This window comes from Helianthus annuus, chromosome 15 (assembly GCF_002127325.2).
Source record: "Helianthus annuus cultivar XRQ/B chromosome 15, HanXRQr2.0-SUNRISE, whole genome shotgun sequence".
Lineage (NCBI taxonomy): Eukaryota > Viridiplantae > Streptophyta > Magnoliopsida > Asterales > Asteraceae > Helianthus > Helianthus annuus.
The window spans coordinates 28,677,673-28,689,725 of NC_035447.2; the positions used below are offsets into that span (position 1 = coordinate 28,677,673).

Consider the following 12,053-nt stretch of genomic DNA (forward strand, 5'->3'; position numbering starts at 1 on the left):
CTTTTTTAGTACTAATGTTGGAAAAAGTGTGTTTTTGTCTTCCTTTTGTATTTTCACGATGAAATGAGCTCAAATTAATAAAAGAAACAAAAAGACAGCAAAATCTAACATAAATACAAGAAAAAGGACAAAAGTGGATTGCCCGACCACTCGACAGCATCCTCCCAAGCAAAACAGAGAAGGCAGAAGACTGAACACGCCCCGTGCTCAGCGAGCACGGGGCCGTGCCCAAGAAGCAGCAGAAAAGACAAACCTGTAGAAGCTTCTATTGCTCACCACGGGGCCGTGCCCAGTGAACACGGGGGCGTGCCCAAAGTACTGCAGGCGCATTTATTGTAATTGCGAATTACAATTAATGAAGAAAGAGAGTGTCAGACGGGCACGGGGCCGTGCCTAGGCTTCTGTTCAGCCTATAACTAGGAGTGCTTGGAGCCATTTCAACTCATCCCTTGGCACACTACCTCTCTCACACTTCACCCACCACCCACCACCACCATAACACCATCATCCACCACCATCATCCATTGTCCATCATAGAGTGTGTGAGTCGTCTCGGGATCCAAGATTGATCGTAAGAGTTCTTGACAATCAAGGCCATGTTTGCCTAAGTCTCTTACATCACTTGGTGAAGACAAGTGTTTAGTATAATACTTTTTATTTTTAATCTTTTGCACTTTTTATTTGGTTTTGTATTAATGACTTTAATAACTAGTTTCTTATGTTGAAGGCGATTCTTCCTTATCGTTTGTCCGTGGTGTCTTGACATTATTTTACTTCTATATAAAATAAAAGATTTTCACCATTCATATCTCCACGGTCTATATGGAGGTATGTTGGCTACCTGGTCGGAGGTTAAGGGAACGGTTTGGTAAGAGTCTTGCCCTTGTTCAGCGTTTAGAGGTCTTGCAAGGGACCTGGGTCAAATTTAGTAGGACCTCCTTCAATACCCAAAGGTATTGGATGGCGGGGGTCCAAACCCTTTGATCCTCTCATAAGTTAACTACTATTAATACTATAACCCGGCTATTTAGGACTGTATCCCTGCTGACTCAGACTACTTAGTCGAGGGTAACGTCACCTCCAAAAGAGGGGCCTACCATAATTTGCATTAATAACTTAATTAATTATCTTTCAATAATCCGACCCTTTAGGATTGTATCCTTGCTGACTCAAACTACTGGGTTGAGGGTAACGTCACCTTCAAAAGAGGGGCCTACTACAATAACTAAGATAATCTCTTAAACAAGTGCAAAAGTGCGAAAATAATCAAAGGTTATACTAACACACGAGTCGGATCCAAGTGATTCATCTTGTCTATCTGTTTTTATTTTTATTTTATTTTCCAGCATTTAGTTAGTTTTATTTTCTTAGTTTAAAATTTTTTTCTAGCATTTTGATTTGATTAGACGTTGAGGATAAACCGGTACTAAAAGCTCGTGTGTCCTTGGACGACCTCGGTATCTTACCAACACTATACTACGTCCACGATGGGTGCACTTGCCCATATGTGTGTTTAGTGTTAGTAAATATCGTGTTTTATAAATTTAAAACTTGGCTAAAGTGTAAAAAGGGCTTAAAATATATACCTAAAACTTATTACACCTAACGCACATGAGGGCAAATTTGTAAAATAGTAACTAAGTTTTTTATGTGTTCCAATTAAGTCACTCAAACTTTTTTGTCTCTTAGAAGTAACTCAAGTTTTATATCTTGTTCCAATCTTGTGTAATTAGTAGGTTATCAAGTTACCTTGATGATGTGTCAGGTAATAAATTCTTTTTATAATTTTTAATGCTTACGTGAATTAAAACAATAGTGACATGAATTTTTAGTTTAAAAGCTTAAATTAGAAAATGCCATATTTTTCTAATTAAAACATTTAGAAAAATTAATTTTTTAGTTTCTTTATTCTTAAGAAAATAACATTTTTTTATTAAACCTAAATCTTATATCAAACCTGCAACTTTTGTTTTCATATTCAAATAACATCTGCAACTTTTGTTTCTTTATTCTTAAAAAATAACGTTTCATTAAACCTAATCCTTTTAACTCTTCAAACCTTCAACTTTCATTTTTATTCTTAAAAAATAATATTACCTGCAACTTTCGTTTCTTTCTTTATTGAAAAAATAACATTTCTCTAAACCTAATTCTTTTAACTCATCAAATCTACAACCCATTACGTTATTCTTCAAATCATTTAGAAACCATTTTTTTGATTTATTGAACCCATTTTTTGTTCATAAAATCCCAAACCCAGATCTGAATCTTATTCATTGAATATTTCAAACCTATTTCACTTGCTTTTAGCAAATCATCCCAACATACCACCGGATATAGGCTTTTAATACCACTCTGACCATCGTATTCGCCGGATATTACAAGCTTGTGATTTGCTGAAACTAGGCAAGGGTTTAAGGTTGGTTGCCGACGATTTGCAACATAAGGGTTGTGGTGTTTCTCGATTTGTGTCTTGGAGAGGATGACGATTTAAGATTGTGAAGAATAAGTTTGCCCACTGGTGTTTTTTTATTTACTTTGAATAATATCCACATAAGTATTAAAACAAAATAAAAAATTAAGATAAAAAAAGGGTAACCTGATGACCTGATAATTACATACTATTAAAACACAAAACTAAAGTTTAGTGATTTTATAGAGATAAAAAGAGTTTGAATGATTTAATTGGAACATTTGGCAAACTTAGTTACATTTCTGTGACATTTTCCCAAGATAAAATTATAAAAAAATGAACCATTAATAAAATAGAAACTAAAAAATGTAGGTTTCTTCTTGCAATAATTCAGTGTTTTAAAACCCAAACATGTATGCGTTTATGAGCCACATCACTGAATTAATTTTAACAGATTTGTAACTATCCATGACTGAATGGGTTCGTACGTGAATGTGGCTAGGTGATATTGTGAGAGAGTCATGATTAAAACCAGTAGGGTCGAAATGGAATAATGGATGACAATTGTTTCAATCAAGAGGGGTACGTACACACACAACTAGATAAATTGGCTTTATGTGAAGATCAACTTTTTCGGTTTAAGAACAACCATCACTAGGTTACCCACGATCAATGTTCTTTCTAGTTTATGTGTCGAATCTGACAATAATATTTTAGCCTCTTGTTCCTTTGCTTGGCAAATATGGTTCGTTATCTTCTCCCGATGTAAATTGTTGACTACCTGTTGCAATTCAAATGGAGGAAATATAGGGGTTGCCAAGGATCTTCGCGAATTGTCTAAAACAACAAACGATGCTTCAAGGTATCTTAATATTAACCGCTTGGTTTATATGGCGTGCAAGGAATGATGTAATCTTCTAACGGTAAATATGCCTCCTCATCCAAGCTTGTCAAGGAAATTAAGGTTAGCTCCTAGGTAAAAAAATAAAAAATAAAAAAAAGGGTATTTTTCAGGGTAGTCCTCGTAGTATTCTTTGAATTGATGGATGTATGTTTGATGGTTTTATGGCTCTAGCTCCTTGTTGGGGCATTTCTTAATAAAAACTCGCATTTAAAATAACAAAGAAAATGGTGATGAGAGAATATTATATTGAACTTAAGCCAACAACAAAATGGTGGACCATCCAATTAATGGTACTTCACTAATCACATACACCTAAGGTATTCGTTGTCGTAAAATATCTCATTTTTCTAAAATAATACACATATAATCTTAGCCTTATATTATTTGTGTATTTAACACTAAGTACAAAATATTTGATTTTTCTAAATAATACATCATCATCATCATACTCAGTAAATCTCACCAATAGCAAAGCTAAGGTAGAGTCTGAGAATGGTAGATGTAGACAGTCTTACCTCTAACCCGTAGGAATAGAGAGGCTGCTTCCAGTGAGACCCCCGGCTAGATTGTAGTTTTGTATCAAGCCTTGGACCTAAGACATATAACACTCAAACAATCGAGATAGAGACTGATTGGTGCATGTACCCCTGTGTCTTTCAGCTATCAACATCGCCACATGATGCATGATTAACCATCCGCCGCTTTTAACGTTATTTTCACGAAATTAGTAAAATAACGTTAAAGTTAGTATCATTTCACTTTTACCTCCCAATCGCCCACACATATACATATTATATATGCACAACGCAAGCGAGACATTATCTTCCTAGTTACATCTAACAAATTTACAAGTAATTAAATCTTAGCCTTATATTATTTATGTATTTAACAGTAAGTACATTCATAAAAGGACATATTTCTTTTATGTACACAAAAGTCATACAAGGCAAAAGAATACATTTTGTTTATAATTTCTTTCAAAAGTCACATTAAAAAATAGACTTATATAGATTGTATAGACTTTTAAGTTTTAAAGAAAAAACATATATATAATTATATTATACTATACATATTAATTAAAACTTGTGATGAACAGTAGATCACAATTTCTAAATATTTACGTGTTATTTTTAGTAATAAATAGTAATAGATAAGTTTTAAGTATTTTTATTTTTTATTGGTTATATTTTATTAATTATTTAATTTGCTTTTTTGTGTTAAGTTTTTACATAAATAAATAAATAAATCCGTGTCTATGTTTATTTATTTTTTAACATTTCAAGTTATTTGCCAACGCGTTGTGATGGTATGTTACCGCGTTCATTATATCGGAATCGGTTCAGTTCGTTACTGTACCAAAACGATACATGTACTTGGTATAGAAATCAACACATGTTTTACATTGCCGAAAACGATAAAAACAAACATCGGTACTAGCATCGATGTTGTTCGTACGACACCGATCGGTTTTGAGTGTCACGGTACTGGTAACGTTATTGATGTTCGGTATGGTAGGGTAGCAATACCATGTCAGTTTATCGAAAGAAAAAATATATAAATAAACTCCTAAACTGAAAATGATGTTCTTCGGTTGGGTACAATATTGTAGCGATACAGTGTTAACTAATTAGAAAGAAAATGAAAATAAATAAATGTTGGTACCGATACAAATGTTGTTCAGTCGGTTCCGGTTCGGTTTGATATGATTGCGACACAATATTCGTTATCAAAAAAATTTATATCGCAATGTTGAAAAAATAAATAAACATAGAACGCAAACCAATCGAATCGATATTAACTCATAGGTCCTGGTATCGATATTCGTTTTTTTTTTTTTGTTTTGAACGATGTAAGGTTTTCTCTATTGATCACTATAAGCTATTGCAAGTACAAGTACTGTAACGAAACGAACAGATACCGACCGAACTCCCGCCGCAAAGCGCGAAGGGAATCTCACTCAGGGGCGGATTTAGAGCCTTTTTACGGTTCCCAGGAACCCAGTCGATTTGGAAAAAAATGTTTTTTTGTAGTGTAAATCTTGTATGATTTGGAAAAAAAAAAACGTTTTTTTGTAGTGTAAACCTTGTATGATTTGAAAAAAGGAACCTAGTGAAAAAACTGGTTGGATCCGCCACTCATCTCACTAGTTATGAATTATGAGCAAATGGGAATCTCATGCCATACGGTTCTGTGATGAAATGTACACGTCTATATCTACTAAGCTTAAAATTTTGAAATTGATGGGTAGCATTACACGATCGACGAGATTTTAATAGTTATTTGCTTTCTGTTAATTCGAGACATCTAGAAATTGCCTAATTTTCATATATTTTGATTTCGAGGTTAAACCTAATATATAGGGGTTAGTTAGCGTACAATTGGTCTTAACATACGATGCGTACGCGATGAACATATAACATGTGGATTTGAGGTTATAACATGCGGATTTTAACGTACAAACTCAGAAGACTCACAAACCCAGAAGATTCACCACGCGGACTTCACAAAACCGGACGATTCCAACATGCGTACTTCACAACCTCGGAAGATTCCAACATGCGGTTTACAAACTCGGAAGCTTCCAACATGCGGTTTCACAAACTCGGACACTTCCAACCTGCGGTTCACAAACTCGGGCAAATTCCAACACGCGGATTTATGATTTTGAGGTTTTATAACGTGCGGAATACTCATCGCATACGCTCGTACGTTAAGGCCAATTGTACAGAACTCTCTCTCTCTCTCTCTCTCTCTATATATATATATATATATATAGGCTAAAAGTGTGAAAACGATTTTGGTGTTGACATGTGACGTTGATGCTAACTTACACTAAGGGTAATATTGTCAAAAACCTCATCCACATGCCAAAGACCATGCACATGCAAGTCCAATGCATATTCCACCATTTTTTTCAACTCTCGTAACATTTCTATACGTGATTATTTTTTTAAAAAAATTACACCATAAAATCGAATGTTTTATTATATTTCCAACGAGTATACTATTTGACGAGGTATGACCCACATCGGCCAACCCAACCCGGTCATTACCTATTATTTTAATATAAATAGATAATTATAAATGATTATTCTAGAACTTTCCATCTCCGCATGGAAGTTACACAACCAAATCTCCAACTTTTCGGGAAGATCATGCAAATCCCTAACTTTTCGGAATCTATCCTAAGTTAGAGGAAACCCTAATGGAAAAACTATAAATAAAGGTAAACGTATAAGGTATGATCCATCTTGCTCTCATACAACTTTCTTCTCTCAATCTTTACTCCCATAAACTGAGACTTATTCTCACGCCGGAGGGTGGTTACAGGAATAACCCCATTCCTGTAACGAGTCCTAACGGTGTTTCTGTTTTGCAGCTAACTGTTCGGGTCACTGATCATTGAAGTTCTAGCCCGTTATTGCCGTGTAGGTCAGTGTTTCTTCATTGGCGCCATCCGTGGGACCTATTCGGTAACAGTCAGATAGAACCCCATGGCAAGTGATCAGAACATAGCAGTAACCCCAGATCAAGCGATGATAAGCAACAACCTGACGTCGGGAACAAGCCTCGTTACTACCACACAGTCTCCCCCGGCCGTTACTAGGTCACTAGACCTGGAGTTCGAGGCGGAAGGACCACCGCCAGGTTTTGGCAGCATCACCACTGTCTCTTCTCAGACTGTGGTGACGGATCCGTTCCTTTACTTGCCCTCACAGTTGCAATCGAGGGGGCCAGGGGGAACTAGCGGTAACATGTTCACCCCAGCGACAACCACTGGTGCACAGTCGTCACGCCTTGGCTCCATTCCCCTTATTACATGGGCAAACCCTAGCACCATCATTCCACAAACCAGCATGCCCCAATACTATCAACTTCTGGTTACCAGCTCGATGCCGCCGCTGTACTCTGCGGCGCTTACAGCGGCATTGTCAACACCACCTCACCAACCGGTTATCATGCCGGCCGGAATTATGAACGCTCCCGTCACACCAGGAAACCAAGTATACTTTCCCGGGTATTGTTATGCACCCCCATATGGGTATTTACCCTCATACGGAGGCTCAACGTACCCACCTCAAGGAACCACGCAGGGTAGCACTCAATCGCCATACGCGGCTTACATGCCGCCTTGGTGGGCTTTTCCAGCGTCACAACCAGTTTACACTCAGACTCCGCCAACGGCGGAACTTGTTTATGACAGAGGAAACGCGGTCAGGCCCCGGGTCTCTCCAATAGGAAGCTCCAATCCCATGCCAGACATCGTCCTGGGTATAGACACTCCTCCGGTACAACCTATAAATGTGGAAGAAGACAAACTCACCAGACCGTACAAGCCGATAGACGCGACTTTCCGGTCTAAGTTCACCAGAAGAATAGCCGAGGCCCCTATCAAGGAGAAACCCAAGATGCCTCAAACGGTTGGCAAATATGATGGCCTAGGCGACCCAGATGACCATCTCAACTTATTCAAAAGTGCCGGCGAGGTAGCCTGTTGGTCCATGCCTTTATGGTGCAAAATGTTCGTGCAAACGCTAGTAGGCGCGGCCCGAGTCTGGTGGGATAGTCTGCCTACGGGCGAGATAGACAGTTTTGAAGATTTAGAATCCAAATTTATCCTACAGTTCAGCCAGCAGCGTAGACACACGAAAGATAGAAACGAGCTCCTCCACATCCGTCGGCGAGACAATGAGACGGTGGAAAACTTTATTATCAGGTTCAATAAGGAAAGCCTAGCAATCCCAGGCGTGACAAATGATTTAGCATGTGGAGCCTTCCTTCAAGGTGTAAACGATGATGAGTTGTTGAGGACGCTTCATGGAAGGGACGGCGTGCCCCCAACAATCGATGAAATACTTCGAATAGCCAAAGTTTATGTCATACAAGAGAAGGCAGTGGCAGCTAGTCACGCGGCCAATAGGAAAAAAGAAGCTCTAAAAAATCAGGAGGAAAGAGAGCACCGGGGGTCTAGAGGTAAAGGCAGGGGAGACCGATACCAAAGGAATGATAAAGCGGACACGCGGTACGATAGACACCGAAATTCCTATTCAAGAAGCGAGCCGTCGAAACCTCGATCCGAATACCCCAACCTGAGCAAGACACCGGCAGAAATCTTAGCCTCGGAAAACTTCAAGTTCAACCCTCCAAAACTGCTGAAAGATAATCCCAACAAAGATACGAGTAAGTACTGTGAATACTACAAAGGTAGCGGTCATGACACCAACGACTGTTTTCAGCTAAAAAACAGATCGAATATTTTGTAAAGGTGGGCAAATTGGCACACCTAGTAAGAGATATCAAGCAGGGTCCACCTGTCGTCAAGGAAGAAAACGATAAGGCGGCAGGCAAGAGGCCGCAGGAATTGAATATGGTACATGCGGATATGGGAAAAGGGGCAAAACGGAGTTTCTCCACGCTTGAACCCTGGATGTTAGCAACAATGACTATAGAACCTCGTATGGAGGACTTACACCTTACAACTGATGCCCTAATCATATCCGCTGCAGTGGGAGATTACCGCATGAGGCGAATGCTGGTTGACACCGGGAGCTCAGAAGACATTATCTATGAGCATTGCTTCAACAGAATGCAACCAGAAGATAGGAAACTGCTTGAATCAGTGCATGCTCCCATTAAAGGGTTCACAGGGGAAAAGGTTGACCCTATTGGTCAGATTACCTTCCCGGTAACATTTGGACAAGAACTCAGAGAAAGAACCATACTCCTAACCTTCCTTGTGGTCCGCGCTGAGTCATACCACAATGTGATTATCGGAAGGTTCACCCTGGGGAAGTTGGATGCTATAGTTTCTACAGCACGAGGATTCATGAAGTTCCCTACCCCGCGGGGTATTGCAACAGTGTTCCGTGACAAGATTGGAGAGGTATTAAATACCAAAAGATGCCGCCAAGGGCCCACTGGAGCTACGGGTCCAGAAAGGTGGGTACTAAGCACACGCCATCCGGACCAAATGGTCACAATCGGGGACACCCTTTCTCCAGAAATTAAAAACGACCTGAAGCAATTGCTAAGAAGAAATGTTGATATCTTCGCTTTCGAACATTCTGACATGACAGGAGTCCCCCGCGATAAAGCAGAGCACAAGCTAGCAACGCTCCCGGGCATCAAGCCGGTCGCACAAGGTAAACGCAGTATGGCCCCAGATCGAAAGGCAACGGTTGTCAAAGAAGTACGAAAATTGGTGGAAGCGGGAATCCTCAGAGAAACACAATACCATACATGGGTAGCCAACCTGGTAATGGTAAAAAAGCCAGACGGAACGTGGCGAATGTGCATTGATTTCAAAGATTTAAACAAAGCATGCCCCAAAGACGCGTACCCACTGCCTGAAATTGATTTTAAGGTCGATTCCCTGGTGCCTTACAGATATAAGTGTTTCCTAGACGCATATAAAGGGTATCATCAGATCAAGATGTCCAAAGAAGATGAAGAAAAAACGGCGTTTCACACCGATGTGGGCATTTTCTATTACACAAAGATGCCTTTCGGTTTACGAAATGCTGGAGCTACCTATCAGAGACTCATGGACAAGGTGTTCGAAACACAAATCGGACGAAATTTGGAGGTCTACGTCGACGACCTAGTAATCAAAAGCAGGGAAGAAAAGCAAATGTTAGAGGACATTGAGGAAACTTTCCAAAGGCTTAGAGAGTATAACATCAAGCTCAACCCAAAGAAATGCTCTTTCGGGGTAGAAGAAGGGAAGTTCCTAGGGGTAGTTGTCACCCGAGATGGTTTTAAAGCTAACCCAGAAAAGGTGGCCGCCATAGCACGGATGCCTTCCCCACGAACATTGAAGGAAGCCCAAGCTTTAAATGGACGGCTAGTGGCGATCAACAGATTCCTGGCAAGGCATGCTGAGAAATCCTTGCCTTTCATTAAAACGTTGAAAGATTGCCTCAACAAGAAGAATTTCAAACGGACCAGCGAAGCGGAAAAAGTCTTGCAAGACATGAAGCGTTTCATAGAAGGACTACCCATGCTGACAGCACCAAGGCCTAATGAGGTGTTAAAGATGTATTTAGCAGCAGCTCACACCGCAGTAAGCGTTGTGCTTATGGTAAAGCGAGATGGGAGACAAACGCCAATATATTACATCAGCCGGGTATTGGCGGGACCCGAAACGCGATATCCCACGCTGGAAAAGCTGGTTTTAGCACTTGTACACGCCACGCGGTGATTGAGAAGATATTTCCAAGCACACCGCGTACAGGTCCTAACCAACTACCCGCTACAGCAAGTCCTGCACAAGCCAGAGATCTCTGGTAGACTGGCCAAGTGGGCAATTGAACTAGGCGCTTTGGATATTGAATATCAGAAACGAACAGCAGTTAAGGGACAAGTAATCGCCGACTTTCTAGCCGAAATTCCCGAAGGAGAAGCTAGGCTATTGTGGACCCTGTCGTCCAGGTCATCCCGGAATCCAGCACTGCCCGGCAGACCTGGAAACTATACACCGACGAGTCATCAAGTGGAAAAGGATCTGGAGCCGGTTTAATGCTGGTAAGTCCAGACGAGATCAGGCTGATGTATGCCTTACGTTTCGACTTCGAATGTTCTAACAATGAAGCAGAATACGAAGCACTACTAGCAGGCTTAAGAATGGCGAAATCTATGGGAGCAGCAAGGGTAGACGCGTATGTTGATTCGCTAATGGTCAACAATCAAGTAAACGAAACGTACGAAGCCAAAGATGAATCGATGGCAAAATACCTGGCGAAAACAAAGGAAATTATGGCTTCCTTTGATAACGTCACGCTCAATCACGTACATAGAAGTAAGAACCAGATAGCAAATGCTCTCAGCAAACTCGCCACCTCAGGTATGGAAAAAGAAGTCAAAGTCGAGACGTTGCAGACACCCTCAATCGAACCACGGAATGTTTCCGCCGTTGCAGCGGAAGAGCCTTGCTGGTACACCCCAGTGTTACAATTCCTTGAGACAGGGGAGCTACCTCCCGCCAAAGGCGAAGCACAGAAGATACAAACGAAGGCGTTGCAATATGAGGTCAATAACGGCATCCTATATCGAAAGTCTTACCTAGGACCGCTGTTGCGATGTGTCTCCCCAACAGAAGCAAAGTATCTTATCAACGAGATTCATGCAGGTCTGTGTGGCATTCTCGCCGGACCCCGGGCGGTGGTGGCCAAAATCCATAACGCCGGATATTATTGGCCTGGGATGCACGAAGACGCCGTGATAGAACTTCAGAAATGTCGTAGTTGCCAGAAATTCGCTCCTCAAACAATAAGGCCCAAGAACAACTTAGTACCGGTAACAGCAGCATGGCCTTTCCAAAAATGGGCCGTTGATATTGTTGGACCTTTCCCGCCGGCTCCCGGAAAGCTAAAGTACTTAATTGTGGCCGTTGACTACTTCACCAAGTGGGTGGAAGCCAAGCCTTTGGCCAAAATAACGACAGATAACGCCAAAAAATTCCTCTGGGAACACGTAGTATGCCGGTTTGGATTGCCGCTATACCTGGAAAGCGACAATGGAACACAGTTTACAGATAGAGTTTTTCAAGAATGGTGCGCCAACCTCCAAATCCAACAAATCTTCACATCAGTAGCGCACCCCCAAGGGAATGGCCAGGTGGAGCGAACGAATAGAAGCCTGTTGGATGGCATAAAGAGACGACTAGGTCATGAGGGAAGCTCCTGGGTGGAAGAATTGCCAAACGTTCTTTGGGCACACAGAACAATGCCTAAGACG

At 40.8% G+C, this 12,053-nt stretch overlaps 1 protein-coding gene across 1 annotated transcript; it reads left to right on the forward strand.

Annotated features, from left to right (window-relative positions):
• Nucleotides 1–6,811: 6,811 nt before the first annotated feature.
• Nucleotides 6,812–10,518, forward strand: LOC110913490. Its single transcript, XM_022158316.1, has 2 exons — nt 6,812–8,498; nt 8,555–10,518. The coding sequence occupies exons 1-2, from the start codon at nt 6,812–6,814 to the stop codon at nt 10,516–10,518; spliced, it is 3,651 nt and encodes a 1,216-aa protein (XP_022014008.1).
• The last annotated feature ends 1,535 nt before the right edge of the window (nt 10,519–12,053 follow it).